The 26,711-nt window shown below is 40.7% G+C and overlaps 1 protein-coding gene across 9 annotated transcripts in view; it reads right to left on the reverse strand.

The window, feature by feature from the left end:
• The window catches only part of nek6.S (NIMA-related kinase 6 S homeolog), a 168,504-nt gene that overhangs the window by 60,950 nt on the left and 80,843 nt on the right, over positions 1-26,711 (reverse strand). For 6 of the 9 annotated variants that reach the window (XM_018231876.2, XM_041574114.1, XM_041574113.1 and 3 more), the window contains 2 exons: positions 20,273-20,390; positions 1,344-1,484 (listed from right to left, as the gene is read on the reverse strand). In XM_018231876.2, the coding sequence (XP_018087365.1) occupies positions 1,344-1,484; positions 20,273-20,353 (222 nt within the window). In that variant the 5' untranslated portion in view covers positions 20,354-20,390. Of the gene's footprint in view, positions 1-1,343; positions 1,485-10,811; positions 10,934-11,086; positions 11,234-20,272; positions 20,391-26,711 lie in introns of those variants that run through there. The other 3 variants (XM_041574115.1, XM_018231879.2, XM_041574111.1) reach the window with 3 other exon arrangements.

A 26,711-nucleotide genomic window follows, 5' to 3' on the forward strand; every position in this document is an offset into this window, starting at 1 on the left:
ATACCAAGAGCACACCAGATCTAACAGGATAATTTTAAATACTCTATAAAAAAACTATTAAAGAATTTAACTCATCTTTGGCAGGAATAAACTGTAAATGTCCAAAGATAATAAGGAAAACATAAACTTCATGTGTGATGCAATACATGTGGGAGCGCACTTCCAAGGTCACAAATAGGTCGCTTCAGTTTTCTTAAAAAATTATTTTTATTTAGACATTGTTAAAAAAGAATTACATCAGCATTTGGTCTGACGCGTTTCGTATAAACATACTTCATCGGAGAGGTCGGAGGTCTCCGATGAAGTATGTTTATACGAAACGCGTCAGACCAAATGCTGATGTAATTCTTTTTTAACAATGTCTAAATAAAAATAATTTTTTAAGAAAACTGAAGCGACCTATTTGTGACCTTGGAAGTGCGCTCCCACACCTTTGGATTGTATGCAGTGGATTGTTTCCTTAGCGACGGACTCGGGGCGGCAGCACCCGGGTCACACTACCGAAAGGGTAAGCCAATCCTATTTATATATATAAATGAGGAAAACCAATGCTTTCTTGGACATGAGTGTATTCCCCCTTGTGGGATATTGATAAGAGCAGGGTTCGGGGCATATCGCACCCGAACCACCACATCTGAACGGTGAGCGAACCAAAGCATATGGAATACCTATATAAACTAAGAGGATAAAGCTTATATAAAAAAACTTTTTTTACCCTCGGAACTGATGTTTGGTGGATAATTGTGTAAAAGGGTTGATGCAATACATGTGCATTGATTCAGAAGGAGAATGACCATTAGGCAAATAAGAAAAATCACCCCAAAGTTCTCCTGTCATCTGAAGCCATGCCTAATGACCCGGATGGTTTAGGAACGTGGCCACATGGTGGATTAACAATGGGGCAGATGGATCTTATGCAGCCCCAAGCCTCTTTGAAATAACCTGGACTTCTCAGACACAGGTAGCAAAGGACATTATATTACTGTTATTGTATATACATCAGACCCAGGGAGTAAAATGGGTTATATAAATAATGTTTTGGCTGCAATTACATTTGCAAATAATGTTAAAAATGATTGGAGCTTTTTTTATGAATGTATATTGGAAAGTTGCTTATAATTAAATTGTCTTCCATTATAAAAAAAAATTAAAATTTTCAAAAAAGCTTCTCTAAATAGGCCAGTGCAACCGTAACTGGTGTTCATTAGACTTGCTAATTCAACTGGCCCTAAAATTTGCTGGTCGGTTTAGTTCCTCTTTAAAAAAGCAACACAGCACTGGCACAATGATAAGCTGCCTTCGATGAGGGTGGATAAGACACTATGAATCAAAGCTTTGAGTACCTGAACTTTTTTCAGGGCCACAGGCTTTCTGTCCAAGTGGCAGGTGGCTTTGTAGACCTCACTGAATTGCCCCCGCCCAATCTTCTTCTCTATCTTGAAGTCTGCCAATGTGCACCGGTAGGGATAGGAAGTCATGTGTCTCTGTAAATAAGAGAAATAAAACAATAAATTCTGTGTGCAAAATATGAATATAACAACACCCCACATTAGACTTGGCACAAGATGTGGTTACAGGCAGCTGGTTTGGCACTCTATATCAGGCATATCCAACTCAAATATTTATAAATTACATTTACACTTTGTGTAAAAGATCAAGGGTAATATACAAAATGGATGAAAATTGCCAGCTTTTAGCCCAAATGCAGCATTTTCCCTAGAATTCCAGAATTTGTTTCAATACCAGAATGGGAGAGAATAGCAAGGAACAGTCAAGCACTGCTTTAAATGTGCTTTAAAGGGGTGGTTCCCCTTTAATTTAACTTTTAGTGTGTTATAGAATGGCCAATTTTTTTTATAGTTTTTTAATTATTTGCCTTCTTCTTCTGATTTTTAGCAGCTTTCAAATGGTGGTCACTGACCCCATCTCAAACATATGCTTTGCAAGGCTACAAATGTATTGTTATTGCTATTTTTTATTACTTATCTTTCTATTCAGACCCTCTCCTATTCATAGTCCTATCTCTTATTCAAATCAATGCATGATTGCTAGGGTAATTCAGACCCTAGCAACCAGTCTGCTGAAACTGCAAACTGGAGGGCTGCAAGATACAAACCTAAATAACTCAAAGCCCACAAATTATAAAAAATAAAAACCAATTGCAAATCATCTCAGAATATCACTGTCTATATCATACTAAAAGTTAATTCAAAAGGTGAAAAACCCCTTTAAGTAGCAAACACATTTAGAAATCATTTATAGTCAGAGTATTGCTTAAAATAAGATTTTTTTTCCATTGGGCGCAATTAAAATGTTGGCTTTACAAGCACCCCTTCAATACATCTTGAACTGAGAAAAAGGGCAATGCCAATTACAAAGATGATGCCAGAAGAGCAGAATAATTGAAAGAGAGCTGGTGAACATTACCAAACAGTGGAAACCACACACACACAATCATCGCAGGTAAATCCCTGTTACAGCAGACTCTGTAAAGAAGCACAGAGGAAATGCCTAAAACTATTCTGTTTCTTTCCAGTCATAGCAAGTCAAACCTAAATTATGTTGCAATCATCATGACACATGTAAAAGACAAAGTCCTAACTGTATTTATCATCTCCAATCAGTCATTCATCCTTCCCAGCATTTTTGTGTAACCAGCCTTCCATGCAGAGGCCATCACTTAACCATTCTTCATTGTTCAGCTGTTGTTTCATCCAAGGTTCTACTATTTCCCATCCATCAGCACAGAGTGGAGCTGACTAAAGCATCACCCTAGTCTACATCTATTCCCCTAATTGCTAGCACAACCTACAGATTCTATCATGCACGGAGTACAGTAAACCGTATCTAAACTTGGTTCTAGCAATCAAAAGTCAGTAAGGTTAGCCTGAAATGTCTGGAGGTCACGTATAACTGACATGGTGATAAAGATCCTTATGACCAGTGACAATGCCCTGCTTCACCCGCAGGTCAGAAACAACACTGTTATCGCTCTTTGGTGAGGCAAATCTGCTGTATGAAAATATATCCTTCATAAATGAGTTTTCCACCTTCAGCAAGTTGTTTCTATTTTTTACATCCCATTTTTCGGATGCGATAGTTTAATGATAGCCGGCACATGTGCTTAAATGTAAACTGGTATTTAGTCTTGCCGCTAATTAAAAGGAACAGGATTTGCAGGCCAAGAAGCACCCAAAGAACAATTTGTGCACAAGTTAACACCTTTATTCTGATGGCATTTGCCAAGGAAATCGGTAAGAAATGTGTAGCAGTAGAGAACAACCAGTTTACGTTGGTTGTTTTAACCCTGTCATTGATAGAGTGGGATGCAGCCCACTCTAAGCCATGACATACCCATGGGTTAGGGGGATGTTCAGACTGGGACCTTTAAGAACCTGGCACATGCAATTATAAATATGCCTAATTAGCAGCTCTGGCCAAGAATAAAATGTCACAATGTCACTGAGATCTTTCACTGCCCTCTAATGAATGCAGTCATACTGTATATCTGCAGGGCTCTTTTCATCTTCACAAGCCTGTTGCTAGTGACCATTCCTGACAAATAAAGAGGAAAAAATCCTCTGCTAAAGAATACACTCTGTTATCTAGTAGTCTTGCCAAGACCCATACAAACCCCAAATCAGACCCTGCACTCAAACAACTAAGTGTTATTGTACATTTCAAATACAGGTATAATCTGTTATCTGGAAACCCGTTATCCAGAAAGCTCTGAATTACAGAAGGGCTCCATTATATCCAAATAATCCAGATTTTAAAAAATGATTTCCTTTTTCCCAGTAGCAATAAAATGGTACCATGTACTTGATCCAAACTAAGGTATAATTAATCCTTATTGGAAGCAAAACCAGTCTATTGGGTTTATTTAATGTCTACATGATTTTCTAGTAGACTTAAGGTATGAAGATCCAAATTACAGAAAGATCCATTATCTGGAAAACCCCAGATCCCAAGCATTGTGGATAAAAGGTCCCATAACGGTACATGGACCACAGTCCATTATCATTGCAGCTTCATAAAATTATTTTCAAAATGCAACAAACGAAATATGGACTGAGTCTCTCTCTGACTACAAATTAGTAACAATGTCTATATCTGAGATAAGGGAGTGGGTTGAAAATAAAGAAGTCTGCATCTTAACCTGTAAATAACAATCTGTGTGTTAGAAAATGAATAAAGAATTCATTTCAGAAGCAAGAAATCATGTTTTTAGGCACGTCAAGATCATGCTTATGATGCTAATGCCACTGCCCAGGTGTAAATTTGACCAGTGCTAGTAAATAACAGTGAATGTCTTAGTGGAGTTTAGACCAAGTACTAACCTGCACAGGTAATATTTTTTGCTAACTGAATCCATGTTGTAAATACCATTAGTATAAAATTCCCATGTGTTTTACTTGCACTGATTAGTCAATTCTAACTAAAACGAATACCTCTACATACTGTATATGTGACTCTACATATATGACCTCAACCTAACCATGAAAAATTCAGATTTAATAGGATTAAGATACTTGCATATTAAAGTTATTCAGATAGCTTTTATAACTACACATCAATAGATCTAAAGGCCTCATTAGCATCACCGGCATGACCTTGACCTTGTGGTTCTATGCTTTACAAATGCACAGAAATCATTCACAGGATAAAGTACCAGAGCCAACCTAACAGGCAGCCCCAAAGCATATAAATCCCACTTCACCACCCTCCTGTTGAATAGTTTACCCATAATGAGTTCACATAGAATGTAACAATCATCTTCTAAAAGAAACACAATCTTATCACTGAAAAATAGGGAGTAGATAGTAGACCTGCACCCGTCGCTAACCCACCCACTCCCAAATCGCATCTGACCCGAACCCAGCTGGCTCTACCCGCCAGTCTCTGATGTCATGGAAGGGGGCGGGGTTGGGGCAGACATGATCTTATAAATGGAGGCTGCCAGAGTAAGGTCATGGGGAGAGAGGAATAAAGAGTTCAACCCCACATCCCACAAAAAGTGTGTGGAAGTTGGCCCAAACCCATCCAACCTGGTTTGGGGCCAGCCCGCACATCACTAGTAATGTAGATAGGTGTGTCCAATTGTATACAACTGATACAAGTGGAGAGTCTCTGCTTCATTTATGATGGCTAGGAAGGTGCAGAATACATAAACAGGGGACAGTGTGTGACTTGCCAGCACTGCACACCCATATGCACATCAATTTGGCAGACAAGCCAGCAAGCGCCTGGGGCCAATAAGTGCTGGGGAGTGCGGTTATTGCCTCCCGTCTATAAAAAGTGTTACACACAGGCAAAAGGTGCTGAAAACAACCAGCACTGTCCATTGCCATGTTCTTTCATGGGCCTTAAAGGTCTCATTATTAGGCCACCTTGTAAGAGGAGTAAGTATAAAATACCAGTATATAATCACATAGTGATACCAATGTTATGCCCTTGCAAACACATAACTGCCCTTATACATGTATCATTTTGCTAGAGTTTAGTAGTTACCCTATACAGCAGCAAGTAAAAGATGCAATGGCTCCCAAGCTGGTAAAATGCCTTACATGCAGTAAATGTATTTAAATGAAATCTATTTATAGTCTACGTAAAAAAGGATTTTGTCTATTTTAAGAAAGGGTTGCAGCTTCCCTGTGATTGTGATGGTCTCTAGAAAATAATATATCTAGCAATGTGACACCTACAATCAGGCCCGGATCTGTGGAAAGGCCACAGAGCGAAAGGCCTAGGGTGGCAGGATTCTATGGAGAATCATGCTGCCCACCCACACCACATTTGTCTGGAAGCACTAGGGATGCACAGGAGGTTTTAAAATTACCCATGTGCCAATCTTTAATGTTCCAGATCCAATGATGAAAATTTGCTCATGTGAATGAATGAAATGGAGGGGGCGGGGGCAATGAATGGCATCAGGCCTAGGGGCACCCATGATGTAAATCATTCACTGCCGACAATGCCTTTCCTAAAAATGTGGAGGTTATTTTCAATTAATGTTTCCCTAGTCTAAATGATTGCTTAAACATATTTTACGTGGAGATCTAAACCTGTACATTTGAATGAACGATATTTGTGTGAGCTGCCCTATCGGTTGCTTGAATGCTTGCTTGAGGCCAACTAAGCCTTCAGCTAAGCTTGCTGTATAAAGAAACACTGCTCTCCAGGGGTCAAATTCTGCATTAAGTAAACATTACTTTTTAAAAACAATCATCAGATAAAGAAGTGTAATACAGGTATGGGATCCGTTATCCAGAAAGCTCCGAATTATGGAAAGGCTGTCTCCCATAGAATCCATTTTATCCACATAATCCAAATTTTTTAAAATGATTTCCCTTTTTTTAGTTGATCCCAACTAAGATATAATTAATCCTTATTTGTAGGCAAAGCAAGCCTATTGGGTATATTTAATGTCTTCGTGATTTTCTAGTAGACTTAATAGTATGAAGATCCAAATTACATAAGGCCCGTTATCCAGAAAACGCCAGCTCCCTAGCATTCTGAATAACAGGTCCCATACCTGTACTGATTACAAAACACCAAATCAGTCTGTAGAATATCCCTTTAAATGCTGCTCTTCCATGAAGTGAATGGTATAGAAAGGTCATAGTGTAATAGTTTAGATGAGATCACCTATGATGGAATCTTGTTAGCATGTGTACTACCTTCTAGTTTAAGACTTCCTATGGCATTGGCCACTGATGTACACATCATAGAGCTGGGTGTCACGCAGACAGGCTGCTCAGTGCAGTTATCCCCGCTATGTTGGATTTTGATGCTTGGTGATGACTGGACACCTTAGCTGATATGCCTTGGCATGCTCCAAGTGTACAGCTGCACATTTACATATGCAATGACCTAGATTAGCATTCGCTATCACAACCCATCAGACCTAATTAAAGTAATGCAGCCTTCATACCCAGAGCTTTAAGTCGGAGAGGGGATGAGAGCTGCACATAGGGCCAAGCATGCTCACGGCTTGTCAAGATATAACAAGCATCCTTCTACTTGATTAAAACAAAAGAGTTTGCACATATTATATTTGGCACAATGAGCCTTTTATGCAGAAAACCAAAAAAAAACCCCCAAGGGACAATGAATAAGAAAATAATTAGAACCATTTTATGAATGTATTTAGTAAACTTTAAGATGAGAAGCTATTCTCTCTCCTTTAGGTAAGCATAAATAAAATAAGCCACAAAGCGGTTAGACCGGGCTGCAAAGAAACATTTCCCTTTATAAGGGGATTATTTATCAAAATCCGAATTTTTCTGATGTTTTAAATAAAAATGTCCAACCAAATTAGAATCCACGATTTACCCTTATTTATCATAAAAAAAACAGAGAAAAAGAGGATCCTGAAAAACAGGACTTTTTCTAATTGTCTTGTGAAAAATCCAAATTTTTCAAGTTTGACGCCTGAAAAGTCAGACTTTTTCATGAAATTGGAGGAATCCGCAGAAAAGCCCAAAATGTTCGAATTATTGTACGAAACCCAGCACAGACCATAATTTCTTCAAATGCAAATAGGACCTCTGCCAATGACTTCTACAGGACCTCGACAGGTTGAAGATGGAGTATTTTCGGATTTTGACTTTTTGCAGCCTCGGGCTATAATATATCTAGAAAAATGCAAGGTTTTTTTTCCCACTAAAAATTTGGATTTTTTTTGGTAAAAAAAACAAGATTTTTTTGAGATTATGACACTCGGACTTGGGGTGGTTCATCTTTGAGGTAACTTTTAGTATGTTATAGAATATCCAATGCCAAGCACCTTTGGAGTTGGTCTTCATTATTTATATGTTGTACTTTTTGAGTTATTTGCCTTTTTCTTCTGAATCTTTTCAGCTTTCAAATAGGAGTCATCTAAAAAAACCAATGCTCATTAAGGCCACAAATGTATTGTTATGGTTACTATTTATTACTCCACTTTCTATTCAGGTCTTTCCTATTCACACTCCAGTCTCTTATTCACATCAATGTAATTTGGGTAATTTGGACCTTTGCTGAAATTGCAAACTGGAGAGCTGCTGAATAAAAAGCTAAATAACTCAAAAACCACAAATAGTAAAAAATGTAAACCATATGCAAATTGTCTCAGAATATCACTCTCTACATCATACTAAAAGGTAATTTAAAGGAACTAACCCCCTTAATGTATGTGATCCCTGATGGAGAACACAAATGTGTTTGGATGCACAGCTTTATATTCTGGGACAGCGTTTAACATTGATTGAGCAATTAGAATTTATTTGAATGATGACATTTACAAGCCAGCCTTAGTAAACTAGATAGAGGATGATCATTTTGACTGGCCTTTCTTCTATTTTAGCTGTAAGAAGTGTAGAAGGCACAGATTTGTGTGCTTTTCGATGGGATGACTACTCCAGTCTCGGAGTTTAGACATGGAACCATGGCTGGTTAAAATGTGAATAATAACCAGTAGATTTTCTCCTTGGCTTCTGTGAAAACAGTTACTGAAATGACTTTAGGATTATCCAAACAATCATTTTACAGTTCAATGGCTAGCTATTGTCCTATCTCACCATCCACATGCATAGCCAAATAGCAGTGATTCATTAATTCAGTGATTGAATGGCATTGGGAGGACCTGTCCCCCTTACAAAGGCATCTGTAGATCAGATTTTCAGTCTAATGAAAATCACTGTACATAAATGCAGTGGAATGGATTAATGGGCCATCCATACATAGACCATCCATACATAGACCTATAATATCTAAATTAGCATTCGCCACTTGTGATAACTGCATATTTAAGCAAAGAGACCATCTTGGGATCTGGATTTTTTCACTATTAGGGGGTGCTGGAGCATAAGTAGTGCCTCCGGTTAAGTGAGCAAAGGGTAAATAAATGACTGTTTCCAGTTGTCTCTTACAATATTTCATTCACAGCAGGTAATAAATGAAATAGGGGTTTATATACCCTTTCAGAGTGAAAGTTGTGGTGTTTATACAAATGGCCTGTAGATGTCACTGTGCCCAGACTTATACTGTGCATACTTCCTGACAGCTTAAAAGTGAAAGTTATTGTTGTGTAATGCCTGCATGAGAGCCTGCTAATAAAGCACTGTTATACTCTACTCATGCTCGGCTACCCAAAACATAAGAAAAGTGTTGGAATTCAAAGCCATCAAAAAGTAGAACAGGTTCTGACATTATATTTATCTAGTGAAATGTTATTTATTGGAGGAAAATACAAATTAAACTCCCCCACTGTATTCTATAACACAGCCTGTGCTAACATGAGGGATACCAACACCGCTCTTGAAAAAGACAACTAACCCTTTCCTGGCAGTATCTAATGTATCCACCAGTACAACAGCTTCAATGAGCCATCTCCACAACGTCACAGCTATCATTGTAAGAAATCCTTTTAATACCTCAGGGCAAAGGCACAGAAGAAAAAGGCAATTTCATGGGATTCAAGCACTTTACACTTGGTGATGTGTTGCAATCAAAAGGTATTTCGGGCTGAATTCCCATGGGAAACACAATGCCCCATGTGCCATTGCCCTTAAGCTGAACTCTTCCTTCTTGCAAAATTAAAGGATACTCTCAACAATGGGAGTATCAATATCAACGCTTTGTGATTTTTTTTGCTGCTAGAAAGACCTCTAACCCTTTATTGAAGCTATCATAAATAGTATATACCATGAGAGAATTCTACCTTTTTGCAGCTCTTACAGTTAAATCTCATTTCTTCAAATTCAAAAATTCAAATTTTTCCTCCAATAAACAATAATTTTTGGTTCAAAATGCTTCTATTTTAAATATATGCGAACACAGGTATGGGAGCCATTATCCATTAACCTGCTATTCAGAAAGGTCCAAATTATGGAATGGCTGTCTCCTATAGACCCCATTTTATCCAAATAATATTTTTTTTTTTAAAAATTAGTTCCTTTTTCTCTCATATAATAAAACAGTACCTTATTTAAGATCCAAACTAAGATATTATTCATCCTTATTGGAAGCAAAACCAGCCTATTGGGTTTATTTAATGTTTACATAATTTTCTATTAGACTTAAGGTATGAAGATCCAAATTACAGAAAGAAATGTTATCCGGAAAACCCCAGGCCTCAAGCATTTTGGAAAACAGGTCCCATACATGTAATAATATATTGAACCATCACTCTACCCATAAACTGGTCCACTATGTTGCACATTGTGGCTGGATATCAGGTTTTAAGGCCTGGCCATGAGAAACCATGTAATTTTCAGCTCTGCAAATCACTGTCCCATATTCAGTAGTGTGCTCCATCAGATTAAGTATGCTAATAAGGTGCAAAAGGTATTCAAGAAGTATTGCCTGCACCACACCAACTTTTGAAGAACTACAAATCACAGAATTGGGTTCATTGGGATGCTGTTAGTAATTAACAGTATGCTTGGTACGTTGCCTATCCCTGGAGTAGTGTTATGCAAGCTTGTCCTTTTCTATAGAAAGCACCTATTATTTTTGATATCCTACATTAAAACTCTAGTACAACCTGTCTTTTCATTGGCTTGCATATTTAGGAATTGCATCAAAGCCCTCTGGCCACCCACCGGTATGTGTTACAGCTTGAGGGTTAACAGCTCTGAAAACCTAAGGGGAAGCTGTGCCTCCACTGTAAAGCTGTCCACATACTGTAGATAGTGCCCTTGTCTATGTAAGATATGTTTGTAGAACTGAACTAATGTGGCATGGGGGCACCACCTCCAAGTAAAAGCGATCACTGGAAGTATATTGATGGTGCTATCAAGAATAATATGGTGAAGAACAAAGAGCACCTGGTTGATAGGGAGATTGTCCAGCCTACGAGCCTTCGTTTGGATAACATACTTGTCTGTGCCATCACACGCTGATGGGAAATGTGTGTACGAAGAGGAGGTAATTATTGTGACATTATTTGCTAAAAAAAAATAAAGATTATTTAGTTACTACACACAATTCCATCATCAACTTAATTGTTGTTTAGGGGTCATTTAGGGGTCACAAGTGCATTTTTGGGGTCAATAAATTGCCTGCAGTCGGTTGTGTAATAAATCCCATTCATTAAAGTTACTTGTGCATAGGTGCTTTTGGCTAGTTTCCTCCTGTCTCTTGTTTTGAAGTGCAAGTGCTTCTATTGAAACAGGGTCGGTAGCTCCAGGGTTCCCAGCATGGTTTATCTCAACAGGCAAAGCAGATGTGCTCCATTTGAGAGGGAGCGCTGAAATGACAGCAAAAGACTGATACGAGAAAGCACATCAAAATAAATTTTGAAGCAGGAACGGTGGTATGAGACACAACTGTTCCTGTTGATTGCAATGACTCGGTCATTATGGGGGGGGGGGTAACAGGGGAGTAACTAAATGTTTAGTCCGCTAAACATTTTGGGGGCCTAAAAAAAATTTGCTGTGGGGCCCTGTAATATCTAGTTAAGCCACTGGGGGGTAACTGCATTATGGGGAAAAACACAGCCATAACATCCAATATTGCACTTTGCAAACTACATTTGTGCCCATAAATTGCCCTCATTATTACTATAAGCACATACAGAATGTTCTATGCAATTTTCAAGCAGGAGGCTGAAATGTTGACAAAAGGTAAACTGCTTTATCCAAGAGGAAAAAAAAACAAACAGGCATTATCTATATATACACATTGGGTGTCATTTATAAACACTGGGCAAATTTGCACCTGGGCAGTAACACATAGCAACCAATCAGTGATTAGTTTTGTTCAGCCAGCTGCAGGTTGAGCAATGAAAGCAATGATTTGATTGTTTGCCATGTGTTACTGCCCAGATGCAAATTTCTCCAGTGTTTATAAATGAGCCCCATTGTGCTAACAATTACCTTCTTACACAAAGATCACATGTGTATCATATTTTTCCCTATTGAATGTTTTGTCCAAAAGATGACTTTTTCATATCAAAATCACCAGTGGTGCATATAAAATAAGAGCATTCACCCAATTAATGTGCTGAAATCTCATTAAAAAATTTACTTGACAAAGTCATATACTTGTGACCTAAAATCATAATTACCTTTGCATTACGTGCAGGTTTTTTCAATATACGTTTTATTTGAGAAACGCATGGCTACACTTTTGAGACAAAACTGCCCAGTATGTCAATACTGATGGGTGACATTTTTGCTCACCTTTTAGAAATATTTGTCCCACTTGTGCACTGGACTGAGAAATGTGTATAAAGGAAATATGGAACGCAAGTTTCTACAAGTAAATGTAAAAACAAATGTTCAAATTTCAAGGGTTGCCAGCATGCATTAAATCTGCTGAATAGTGGTAGCTTTTCCAATTTGGGCAATAGGGATCAGTAGAGAAAAAGCTATAAACATACTGTACATTCTGTGGTGCTTGATAAAAGCATGCTTTAGAGCCAAAAAATTGTTCTGTGAGTGTGTGTGTAACTGCACAGTCCCTGCTTTTTGTTCAAGGTGCACAGTCAAAAGTATGAGCAGTTTTGCAGGTAGGACCAGCACACTCTAGATAAGGAAAATAATATTAATTTACATACCATGTGTCCAATGTTTCGGTCATCATTGATCCATAGGTCCTTGATAAAGGTCCCAATGAGAATCGAAACGTTTGATACTAATTGTATGTGAATATATATATATACATGAAATGTAGATGCACTCACAGGTCTTAAGTTAGTAGAATAATGCATTTATTCATTGGCCCAAGCTGAAGTTACGGCTGTATCCAAAGCCTTTCTTTCGCTTTGATACAGCTGAAACATCAGCTTGGGCCAATGAATAAATTAATCATTCTACCAAAGTAAGACCTGTGTGTGTGTCTACTTTTCATCTGATGTCGATGTGATTTTTCCTGTGTATTTTTTTCGGGAGTGCTGATATCTTTTGATGTTTTATATTTTTTCCTGAGGACGGCTTAAGTTGCAAGCCGAAATGTTGAAATAAACAAAAAATTGGTTTCATTATAAGAAGACCTGCTAGGGCGGTTTGTTATTGTTTTTTTGATATCTATCCATACTTTAACCAGCACCCAGGCATCGAGCATTGTTGTTCTGAGTGTGGTTTGTTTTGTGTGTGTGTGTGTGTGTGTGTGTGTGTGTGTGTGTGTGTGTGTGTGTGTGTGTGTGTGTGTGTGTGTGTGTGTGTGTGTGTGTGTGTGTGTGTGTGTGTGTGTGTGTGTGTGTGTGTGTGTGTGTGTGTGTGTGTGTGTGTGTGTGTGTGTGTGTGTGTGTGTGTGTGTGTGTGTGTGTGTGTGTGTGTGTGTGTGTGTGTGTGTGTGTGTGTGTGTGTGTGTGTGTGTGTGTGTGTGTGTATATATATAGACAAATACAAGATTCCTCTGCACTCAACCCATTATCAATATATTTAAGACAGAGACATTTTGTGCATACTGCTACTGAAAAATGCCTTACCCTTTAAACAAAACAGGGATTGTTTGTCCATATATTGCAATATATTTAAGCTGGCCAACTACGTCAAAGTCATCCCATATCTGGCCAGTCCTATGCTCAATTTTCATTTGATTCATTAAGAATTCTATGGTTTCATTATACATTTTATAAAAGGGACGAACACGTTTTACCTGCAACTTACTAGCTGCTTTCAAAGTAAAACTCCCAAACTTGAGCATAGGACTGGCCAGATATGGGATGACTTTGACGTAGTTGGCCAGCTTAAATATATTGCAATATATGGACAAACAATCCCTGTTTTGTTTAAAGGGTAAGGCATTTTTCAGTAGCAGTATGCACAAAATGTCTCTGTCTTAAATATATTGATAATGGGTTGAGTGCAGAGGAATCTTGTATTTGTCTATATGTATTTTGTGGTCACACCCTCATTGCACCCCCGCCTAATGATTTTAAAAACTAGTGGTGAGCACAACTTTCCCTTGTTTGTTATAGTTCTACAGGAGCAGTGACCAGCTCCATGTTGTAGCTCCCACCCCCTCCAACTATAGTCAGGTGATCCCACTGGTGTCTAATAAAAGGGCAGCCAAGTTTGGGAGTTTTACTTTGAAAGCAGCTAGTAAGTTGCAGGTAAAACGTGTTCGTCCCTTTTATAAAATGTATAATGAAACCATAGAATTCTTAATGAATCAAATGAAAATTGAGCATAGGACTGGCCAGATATGGGATGACTTTGACGTAGTTGGCCAGCTTAAATATATTGCAATATATGGACAAACAATCCCTGTTTTGTTTAAAGGGTAAGGCATTTTTCAGTAGCAGTATGCACAAAATGTCTCTGTCTTAAATATATTGATAATGGGTTGAGTGCAGAGGAATCTTGTATTTGTCTATATGTATTTTGTGGTCACACCCTCATTGCACCCCCGCCTAATGATTTTAAAAACTAGTGGTGAGCACAACTTTCCCTTGTTTGTTATAGTTCTACAGGAGCAGTGACCAGCTCCATGTTGTAGCTCCCACCCCCTCCAACTATAGTCAGGTGATCCCACTGGTGTCTAATAAAAGGGCAGCCAAGTTTGGGAGTTTTACTTTGAAAGCAGCTAGTAAGTTGCAGGTAAAACGTGTTCGTCCCTTTTATAAAATGTATAATGAAACCATAGAATTCTTAATGAATCAAATGAAAATTGAGCATAGGACTGGCCAGATATGGGATGACTTTGACGTAGTTGGCCAGCTTAAATATATTGCAATATATGGACAAACAATCCCTGTTTTGTTTAAAGGGTAAGGCATTTTTCAGTAGCAGTATGCACAAAATGTCTCTGTCTTAAATATATTGATAATGGGTTGAGTGCAGAGGAATCTTGTATTTGTCTATATGTATTTTGTGGTCACACCCTCATTGCACCCCCCGCCTAATGATTTTAAAAACTAGTGGTGAGCACAACTTTCCCTTGTTTGTTATATATATATATATATATATATATATATATATATATATATATATATATATATATATATATATATATATATATATATATATATATATATATATATATATATATATATATATATATATATATATATATATATATATATATATATATACACACACACACACATATGAAGAGGTTTGGGAAGCCCTCTTAATTCTTTGAAATTTGTTTATCATTGGCTGAGCTTTCATAGTAGCAACTTCCTTTTAAATGTATAACATGCCTTATGGAAAGGCAATGACGTTAATTGGATTAACATAAAATATGCAATATGCATTATAACAAAATTGGACAGGTGCATAAATTTAGGATCCCAACAGAGATGTTACATCAATACTTAGTTGAGCCTCCTTTTGCAAATGTAACAGCCTCTAGATGCCTCCTATAGCCTTTGATCATACTTCAAATCATCCCATAGATTTTCGATGATATTCAAGTCAGGGGACTGTGAAGGCCATTCCAGAATATTGTACTTCTCCCTCTGCATAAATGCCTTTGTAGATTCCGAAGTGTGTTTAGGGTCATTGTCTTGTTGGAATATCCAACCCCTGCATAACTTCAACTTTGTGACTGATGCTTGAACATTATGCTGAAGAATTTGTTAATACTGGGTTGAATTCATCCAGCCCTCGACTTTAACAAGAACTAGTCACACAGCCTCACAGCATGATGGAACCTCCACCAAATTTGACAGTAGGTAGCAGGTGTTTTTCTTGGAATGCGGTGTTCTTCTGCCATGCAAAGCGCTTTTTGTTATGACCAAATAACTTAATTTTTGTCTCATCAGTCCAAAGCATTTTGTTCCAAAATGACTGTGGCTTGTCTAAATGAGCTTTTGCATACAACAAGTGAATCTCTTTGTGGCATGAGTGCAGAAAGGGCTTCTTTCTCATGACCCTGCCATACAGATGTTCTTTGTGCAAATTGCACTGAATTGTAGAATGATGTACATATACAACATCTGCACCAAGATGTTCTTGTAGGTCTTTGGAGGTGATCTTTGGGTTTTTGGCAGAAGCACAACTGTTTTCAGATCTTTTGAGAGTTGCTTTGAGGATCCCCATGCTGTCACTCTTCAGCGGAGAGTGAAACAGAAGCACAACTTGCTATTGACCACCTTAAATACTTTTTCTCATGTTTTGACACACCTGCCTAAGAAGTTCAAGGTTTAACAAGCTAATCCAACCAATTCCTTGTTGCCAGTAATCAGTATTGAGCAGTTACATGCATTCAAATTTGCAACATTTTCACATTTGATTTAATTTCATACAACTGAATACTGTTTCACTAAAAATCTTTGTTCAGAAAACACCCCAGTACTGTTCATATATATATATATATCCCGCCCACATCGCAGTTAAAAGACCACACAGACATCAGCGCTAAAAAAGTAACCCCCCCCCCACACAAGTTGTAAAAAGCTATTGATGGTCAGGGCCCCCTTATAAAAAAAAATTGGGGCCCCAAAAAAAAAAATTAAATTTTTTTTTTTAAAAACATTGGTGGCAGGGGCCCCCTGTTAAAAAAAACTTGGGGCCCCAACAAAAAAAAATGTAAAAAAAACTAAAAAATAAACAAACATTGGTGGCAGGGGCCCCCTTCTAAGTTAAAAACAAATTGGGGCCCCAAAAAAAAATTTGAAAAAAAATTAATTTTTTTTTGAAAAAAAAAACAAACATTGGCGGCAGGGGCCCCCTTATAAGTTAAAAACAAATTGGGGCCCCAAAAAAAAAATTTTTTTGAAAAAAAAATTTTTTTGAAAAAAAAAAAAATGGTGGCAGGGGCCCCCTTACAAGTTAAAAACAAATTGGGGCCCCAAAAAAAATTTAAAAAAAAAATAATTTTTTTTGAAAAAAAAAAAAAAAACTGGTGGCAGGGGCCCCCTTACAAGTTAAAAAATTTGGGGCCACCAAAAAGAAAATTAATTTTTTTTTTAAAAAAAAAACCCAAAAAAAAACAATGGTGGCAAGGGGCCCCTTACGAGTTAAAAAAAAATTGGGGCCCCAAAAACAAAAGTTTTAAAAAAAAGATTGGTGGCAGGGGCCTATAGAATATTAAAATAATACATTGGTGGCCAGGGGATTAAAAAAAAAAAAAACACAAACTGGTGTTCAGTAGAATTGAACTCATGGCTTCAGTACTTCAACTTCGCCTCCTTTCGTGACTTCGGGTCTTTTCACCGCTTCAGGACTTCGGCTGTTTTCGTGACTTCGGGTCTTTGCGCTGCTTCAGGACTTCGGCTTCGGCTGTTTTCGTGACTTCGGGTCTTTTCGGCGCTTCGTGACTTCGGCTTTTTCCGTGACTTCGGGTCTTTTCGTCGCATCGGCTTCGGCTTTTCGGCACTTCCGCATTCGGCACCGAAGAGGCAAGACGTACGGCTCGGGCGCTCGTAAGGGGGGCCCGGATCTTCAAAAAAATGCAGCGCTGCCGGGCCCCCCTTCATGCCCGGGCCCGGTACGCTTGTCCCCCCTGTCCCCCCCTGATGGCGGCCCTGTGTATATATATATATATATATATATATATATATATATATATATATATATATATATATATATATATATATATATATATATATATATATAAAGCACTGCGTATCTTGACAGCGCTATATAAATAAATGATGATGATGATATATACACACACACACATACAGCAGGTATGGGATCCGTTATATGGAAACCAGCTGTCCGGAAGGCTCCAAATTATGGAAGGCCATCTCTCAGACCCCATTTTATCCAAATAATCCAAATTTTTTAAAAGTATTTTTTTTAAATACTCTATATTTTTCTCTATAATAATAAAACAGTATCTTGTACTAAGATATAATTAATCCTTATTGGAATCAGAACGAGCCTATTAGTTTTATATAATGTTTACATGATTTTCTAGTATGCATGAAGATCCAAATTACAGAAAGATCCATTTTCTGGAAGTCTGCAGGTCCTGAGCATTGTGCATAACAGGTCCCACACCTATATATTATAATATTGAGGCTGCCATGCTAAGCAAAACAGCACACTGTGTGATGGTGGTGTGATCACCTGAGGTGTTTATATGGTGTTTATTTTACTGAACATATCCTGCACTGAAAATTTTCTTGCAGAAATTTGTGTTTAAAAAAATTGTGACATGAACCATGGAGAGCTAGAAAAACATCATAATTAACATATTTCTCAGTCATGTGCATTAAAACCCTGTATGTACATCTGACAACAGTGCAGGGGTTCTCAAAATGTGTAAGTACCCTAGGGGTCGCAAATAGTGGCATTTATGTGAATGTATTTGGTATGTCAGATCTTCCTGAAAGCCAAGTTGAATGGCAATTTAGTGTATGCACTTATTTGCAGTCCTAGATATTCTTGTAACAATAGCAGTGATCTTTGCTTCCCATTTGGAAGAAAGAAGTATCAGCAAAATATATGAATGCCAGGAAATGTGAATCTGCCAAAGACACAAGTAGCAAGATACAGTTAAAAGGTCACTATTAAGCTTTTTGCCCCAGTGACAAAATGGTACATACTCCCCTTTAATGCAGAGGCAAGAAAGGGTAATATGTAAAGGGAAGAAAAAGCCTTACTGAATGCAGCCCAGGAGACAGGTACCTCCCCTAATGGAAAGTGTGTGTCTGGGCTGGAAAATCATTCTTAACACTAAGGGGGTTATTTATCAAAATCCGTTTTTTTTGATAATTTTAATTTAAAAAGTCTGAGCAAACTAGAATCCACTATTTGACCTTATTTATTATTAAGCAGCGGCAACAGCAAACATATGGCCCCTGGCCCAAATCTGTACCTGGCTGTGCCAGCAGGAAGCTTCGAACTTTCACAGTAATAGAAAGAATGTCTTCAGTTCAGTGCAACTGTGCAAGGCTGAGAGCAGCAAGCACGAGCCACACAGAGCAGGCTGCCAGCTCTCTGCCTCTCTCTGCCACCCAATCGCATTAGTGATGTCATTGCGCTTATACGCACGTCGCACTGCACTGACGCACCGCACAGAAGGAGCTATTACTTGCTGGCAAGAGGGAGGAGGTGAAGGAGGGGGATTCCACCTGACTGAGTGACCATGATAACTGAAACAAATTATTAAATAAACACTTGAAAAAAATGAAAGAATGAAAAAAAAACCCCATTAAAAGTGCGCCCCTCAATGATGGCGTCCTAAACAGCCGCCTACTCTGCCTACCCCTAGTTCCGGCCCTGATCCCTGCAGTGAGCACCAACTATCTGGTTTTATTGTGTGCTATTAATGTGGACATGGTCTAGCGGTAACATGGGTGTGGTTTAAAGTCGGTGTGGTCTAAAAACAGGGAGTGGCTAACACTGGCTTCCATTATCGGCCCTCCACCATGTAGATTAGAAAAATTCCGGCCCTCTGTACCATATAAATTGGACAGCACTGAAGTAAAGCTGTATTAAAAAGTATTAAACTGTGCCAAAATCTTGTTTAAGTTGTAACATGGGACACCTGAAGTCCATGCAAAGCACTAGCTACATAATAAGAGGGAGGGGGGATGTGGGGAGCGCAGTGACATCTATGAAGTGTAGAATGCCTAAGGCACAGAGTTGGGCAGGCAAAATATGATTGACTGCTGAGCATTTTAAACAAGTTTGTAACCGGTATAGATGGTTTACGTAAAAAAATTTGGCTTTCATGTTTAGTTTTAAAGGAGAAGGAAAGCTACGGAGGCATTTTATTGGCAATAGATTAGCTGCAATAGTGCAAGCTAGAATGCTATATTTATTCTGTAGAATGTTTTACCATACCTGAGTAAAAAGCTCTAGAAACTCTCTGTTTGTTTAGGATAGGAGCTGCAGTATTAGCTTGGGGTGACATCACTTCCTGCCTGATTCTCTCTCTGCTCTGGGCTCAGATTACAGTAGAGAAGGGAGGGGGTGGGGGAAGAGGAGCAAACTGAGCATGCTCTTGCCTAGGGCAATCAGGTTTAAGCTGAACGCAGGAAGTCTGATACAGAAGCCCATGTGTACACAATAGAAGGAAAGAAATGCAGTGTTTCTTTTGACAGGGAACTCAGAGCAGCACTACTTTTGGGGTTTACTGGTATATTTTGATGGACCTTTCTGATAAGGCTTACTTAGTTTTCCTTCTCCTTTAAAATAACTTTTATTATACCACTTTTAATGTCTGGGTGACAGGTCCCCTTTTAGAATGTGTTTATGCACTCTTACATCCTGTCCTAAATGGTGGGAAAAAAAGGATTTGCTCATATTTTCTGTGGGTAAATTGGGACAGTGCTGGTTTGTGGTAACATATGTTCCCAATACGGTATTCTTTAGATAAGGCTTGAACTCTGCTAACCCTAGAAAACCCTCTTCATTGAAATTGCTATCATGGATCTTACTTGGCCCTCGTGCTGGTATTCCTGCCCCTGAACTTTGCACATAGGGTTGTTTTGGTCTTCTAGTCGATGCGGTCCTTCCATGGTAACATTCCAGTTAATTTGTACACTTCCAATGCAGCTGTAAGACAAAACAAATGTAACAATTAACATCAAAATTATTCTGGTCCCTCATATAGCATCCATGCTCATTCTAATGCACATTGGAAACTCCTGGTGGGCCCAGGTGTCAGTGGGCCCTCTTGTTTCTAACCATTTAGCCTATTTCATAGTCATTCCCGATTTCTTTATGGGGAAAAAAGAGGCTAAATAATGGAAAAATAGCGGATCCAATACCAATGTCTTTTAACTAAATATTTTTAATATATTTATTTTTTTAATTTCATATTCCAGTATTACATGGGTGTTCATTTGTTTTTAAAAGAAAATGTATAAATGAGAGACCATAATATTATGGTGGCTATGGCCACTGTTTTCACGGGTGTTTCAGTGATAAATGCTGCCTTGAGACCACTTAGTGGATGCCACTCTTGTTAATGGATGCATTGCAAAAGCACTCTCTGCACTGGAAGAGCTCTACCTGTTGAAATGTACAACAAATCGTTAAATACAGCATAAATGCTGTCACATTTCTTTTCATTTATTACACATTGCACGTGTCATCAGCAAATTCTATCATCTGACATCCTTTAGTTCTGTGTTTACTTCAGTTCAGCACACACTTTGTTATATTGGGGTGATCAATAAAATCCATAGGGGAGTGTGTTTATGCGTTTCATACTTTAAAAAGCAAATCGAATATGTGTCCAACCCTGGAGCAGCATGGGTAGTTCTGGGCATAGCTATTTCTTATTTATGTATTTATTATATATGTGATTACACAAAACATCATTATTCTTTATATAGCACCAACATATTCCTTAGTGCTGATATTGTATATCATTCAAATATATGGTGAAAAAGTTAGTAACGAGAGAGGTGTTGAGGAGCAGATTGTTAGACAAGCATAATAAGCAGTTTGCTGAGTGCTTAGAGATAAGTTTGCAGATCTAGGATGGGGCAGTGGTGTAAGCTGCTTTGAAAATTAATATCACTTGTTTTTTGGTAGTGAAACCCAGCTTTAGGCTGGCTACTGCCTTGGGGCCCATCACACTCCCCCGGAAGTCCAAGCCACAAACCCCCCCGCCACTCCGTCTAAGCCACAAATCCCCCGTCGACCCCCAAGCAGCAAACCCCCCGGTTCCCCTGCCCAAGCCGCAAACCCACCGGTTCCCCTGCCCAAGCCGCAAACCCCCTCCAGCACACTAGCACCTACCTTTTCCTTTTTGTCGGCGTGGAGGGCTAGGGAGGGAGGTCGGAAGCCACGCTAATGGCTTGCGCAGGGATCAGGTCTGGCCCTGGGCTCACCGGGCTTTTTCCTGGTGTCCCACCGGCCCAGACCGACCCAGTATAAACCTGGCAATGGAGGGCAAAATGAAAGACAATTCCAAAATTCCAGACTTGGGAAGTAGAATGATAGTGATGTTAAAGGGATACTGTCATGGGAAAAAAAATTTTTTTTCAAAATGAATCAGTTAATAGTGCTGCTCCAGCACAGAAATCCATTTCTCAAAAGAGCAAACAGATTTTTTTATATTCAATTTTAAAATCTGACATGGGGCTAGATATATTGTCAATTTCCCAGCTGCCCCATGTCATGTGACTTGTGCTCTGATAAACTTCAATCACGCTTTACTGCTGTACTGCAAGTTGGAGTAATATCACCCCCTCCCTTTTCCCCCCCCCAGCAGCCAAACAAAAGAACAATGGGAAGGTAACCAGATAGCAGCTCCCTAACATAAGATAACAGCTGCCTGGTAGATCTAAGAACAACACTCAATAGTAAAATGTCTAGCCCCATGTCAGATTTCAAAATTGAATATAAAAAATCTGTTTGCTCCTTTGAGAAATGGATTTCAGTGCAGAATTCTGCTGGAGTAGCACTATTAACTGATTCATTTTGAAAAAAACATGTTTTCCGATGACAGGATCCCTTTAACTTCACTCAGTTAGTTTGTCATTAGGTTTTTTTTAGCAAACACACTGGTGATGATATAGTTAAAAATAAGATTTATGAATGTTACCATCAATCATACAAAGCCTTGCCTATTCATCTGATCTTATCTGACAATAAATGGTACTATGCTACGTGGTGCATATGTTATAATGGCTTTCTGGGAAATCTGGCTGTATAGTTATCTTCTGATATCAACAAACATCCAACTCAAGTGTGTCAGGGAGCCGGGAGCTCCCTCCAGGGAGGTTGTCTGGATCAAGGAGGAAGCCCTCTTGAGGGAACAAGGTCGCGGTATCCAAAGGGTTAAACGGAGAATAGTCAGGATCAGGCAAGAGTTCACAGGCAGGCAGAATACAAACAAAGTCCAAAGTCCAGGCAAAGGGTCAGGATACAAGGCAGGAACAAGATTAGGCAATAAGGCACACAGGAAACCCAGGATATGCTTCAGGAAAGTAATCCTATTCTTGGGCGCCATTCTGGCGTCTAGTTGGCGTTTTTATTTTCAAATTTGGCGCCATTCTGACGTCATTGACGCTCTTGCGCCGACGTCGGCGCACTGACGTCATCGCCCGGCGCCGCTACCCACGTGGCGGCCATGGGCGCCGCCATTTTGGGAGCGACGCCGGCGAAGATGGACGCGCCGCCCGGAGCTCCTGGGCCTGCTCCGGGCGGCGATCGTTACAGTACCCCCCCCCTCACGGGGGGCCTCTGGACCACCAGGACTTGGCTTCTGGGGAAACTTGGAATGGAACTCCCTCACCAGACGAGGAGCGTGAACATCACGGTGTCCTTCCCAGGAGCATTCTTCAGGGCCAAAGCCCTTCCACTGAATGAGGTACTGAAGGGACCCTCTGGAGATTCTGGAGTCTAGGATTTTCTCCACCTCGTACTCGAGTTGACCCTCCACTGAGATGGCAGGAGGAGGAGACTGACCGCCAGAGAACCGGTTGGTGATGGTGGGTTTCACCAGAGACACGTGGAACACGTGGGGGATTCTCATCTCTGGTGGAAGCTGGAGTCTGACAGCCACAGGGTTGATTATCTCCAAGATGGGAAATGGTCCCACGAATTTTGGACCCAACTTGGGAGATGGTATCTTCAACCGGATATTCCTGGAAGAGAGCCAGACATTATCACCCACCTTGTAGAGAGGAGAGGATCTTCGACGACGATCCGCGAAAGTCTTATGAACAAGAGCACTCTTCTCTAGGTTCAACTTGGTCGCAGCCCAAATAGCAGACATATGGGCTGCGGAGTCGTCAGCAGCCGGGACGTCAGATAGCATAAAGTCTTGGGGAAAAGCTTGAGGATGCTGACCATACACCGACATGAACGGAGACCTTCCTGTAGAGGAATGACAAGCATTATTATGAGCGAATTCCGCCCATGGGAGGAGATCAGACCAGTCATCCTGGCAGAGGGATACGTGGTTCCTCAGGAACTGCTCCAGGGCTTGGTTGACACGTTCAGCTGCCCCATTCGTTTGCGGGTGGTATGCAGATGAAAACTGAAGAACAATTCCCAGGTCTTTGCATAAGGAACGCCAGAACTTGGCAGTAAACTGGGTGCCTCTATCGGAGACGATCTCCACCGGGAAACCATGCAGGCGGAAGATGTACTGGATAAATAGCTGGGACAACTCCACCGCAGAGGGCAACTTCTTCAGAGGGATGAAATGGGCCATTTTGGAGAAGCGGTCAATAACAACCCAGATCACAGTATTCCCACCGGAGGGAGGAAGTTCGACAATAAAGTCCATAGAGAGGTGCGTCCATGGACGAGAGGGTACCGGCAAAGGCTGTAACAACCCACTGGGGCGGGAATGGCTAGGCTTAGAAGTGGCGCAGACATTACAAGCAGCCACAAAGTCCTTTACATCCTTGCGGATATCAGGCCACCAGACTAGGCGCCTCAAGAGTTCAAGGGTCTTAGCCGAACCAGGATGTCCAGCTTGCCTGGAGCAGTGGGTTTGTTGCAGGATGGCCAGGCGAAGTTCTGGAGGGACGAAGGCCATGCCAATCGGAGTATCTTGAGGAGCCGAGGACTGCCCAGCCAGAATCTGGTCGGCAAATTGGGGATACAGAGAGGCAATGATCTTGACTGGTGGAATGATTGGTTCCTGTCTCTCAGGGTCACGGTCCACCGGAGTGAAGCTACGAGACAAGGCGTCGGCCTTCAGATTTTTGGAACCTGGGCGATAAGTCAAAACAAAGTTAAATCGGGAAAAGAAAAGGGCCCACCTGGCTTGTCTGGGATTTAGCCTCTTGAGGGACTGTATGAACTCCAGATTCTTGTGATCAGTGAAAATCTGGACAGGAATTTCAGAACCCTCCAGGAGGTGACGCCATTCTTCAAGGGCAAGCTTGACTGCCAAGAGTTCTCGATTCCCGACGTCATAGTTCTGCTCTGCGGATGAGAACTTCTTGGAGAAAAACGCACAGGGGTGCAATTTTCCATCAGAGGAATGTCTCTGAGACAGGATAGCTCCGGCTCCGACTTCAGAAGCATCAACTTCGATGCAGAAGGGTAGTGCAGGATTGGGATGTCGAAGAACAGGAGCGGACGTGAAGGCCTCTTTCAAGGACTGAAAGGCTTCTATAGCAGATGGAGGCCACAGGCTGGGTTTACCCCCTTTTCGGATGAGGGCCAGGATAGGTGCAATGCGGGAAGAGAACCCCCGGATGAACTGTCGATAATAATTAGCAAATCCGATGAATCTCTGGATTGCTTTGGTACTCAGTGGGAGAGGCCACTCCTGGATGGCCGACACTTTCACGGGGTCCATCTCAAATCCCTCTGGAGAGATAATGTATCCTAGGAAGGGGATCTTGGATACCTCGAAAACACACTTCTCCAACTTGGCGAAGAGAGAGTTCTTCCTCAGACGAGAGAGTACCTCCTTCACCTGGGAGCGATGACTTTCAAGGTCCTTGGAAAAGATCAGGATGTCGTCCAAGTATACGACTACGAACCTTCCTAGGAGATCTCGGAACACATCATTCACAAACTCCTGGAAGACGGCAGGGGCATTGCATAGGCCGAAGGGCATAACGAGATATTCATAGTGCCCATCCCGAGTGTTGAATGCCGTCTTCCATTCGTCACCCTCCCGGATGCGAATGAGGTTGTAGGCCCCCCGGAGATCCAACTTGGAGAAAATCTTTGCCCCTTTCAGCTGGTCAAAGAGCTCGGCAATCAGGGGCAGAGGGTATCTGTTTTTCACGGTGATCTTATTCAGACCCCGATAGTCTATACAAGGCCGAAGGCCTCCGTCCTTCTTCTCCACGAAGAAGAACCCAGCCCCTGCAGGAGAGGTAGAAGGGCGGATAAACCCCCGCTGGAGATTTTCTTGGATGTACTCCTTCATAGCGGTAGTCTCTGCAGGAGAGAGAGGGTAGGTGCGCCCTCTGGGGGGCATAGCTCCAGGCAGGAGTTCAACCGGACAGTCGTAGGAGCGATGTGGGGGAAGGAACTCTGCAGACTTTTTACAAAACACATCGGAAAATCCCTTGTAAGTGGAGGGCAAAGTCTTTAATTCCGCAGAGGAGACATTCACCTTCTCGAGGGGTTTTGGCGGAAGGCAATGTTGCAGGCAAAATAAACTCCAACGAGAGATCTGCCCAGTGGACCAGTCTATGGTGGGGTTATGCAGACGTAACCATGGAAGACCCAATATCACTGGAGTAGAAGGACAGGGGATGATGAAGAATGAAAGCTTTTCTTGATGCAGCGCCCCAACTTGTACAGATAGTTCCGCCGTGAACTTTGTGACGAATTCAAACTCCAGGGGTTTGTCATCTATGGCAGTAATTCGCAGGGGAGAAGACAATGGAAGCAGAGGAATCTTCATGCGTTCGGCAAAAAAGGCATCCATGAAATTGCCATCCGCTCCGGAGTCGAGGAAGGCCCTTTCGAAGATAGACTTACTTGCCAGGTCAATCTGCAAAGGAAGGAGAAGCCTGCGTGAATTTTCTTGATACTTCTCCAGAGAACCTCGAGTGATGCCCCCTACATGAGAAACCTGAGACATACCTCGGGGTACAAAACTCTTGGCTTTGGCAGGACAGGCGTTGGCAAAATGGGAATGCCCACCACAGTATAAACAGAGACCTGCCATACGTCTTCGGAGTCTTTCCTGCTCGGAGAGGCGAGTCTTTCCTACTTGCATGGGTTCCTCCAAGGGAGACGTCGACACATGGGTCACAGGAACAGCGGGTGTTTGCAGAATCGGCCTTTGAAAGCGAGGGGCCAACATGGGAGAAAATCGTCTACTGCGCTCTCTCTCCACCTGGTGCTCTCTGAGACGAGTGTCCACCTTAATGGATAGAGCGATCAACCCTTCCAGGGTGTCAGGAGTCTCTCTGGAGACGAGATCATCTTTGATGC

Source organism: Xenopus laevis, chromosome 8S, assembly GCF_017654675.1.
Source record: "Xenopus laevis strain J_2021 chromosome 8S, Xenopus_laevis_v10.1, whole genome shotgun sequence".
NCBI lineage: Eukaryota > Metazoa > Chordata > Amphibia > Anura > Pipidae > Xenopus > Xenopus laevis.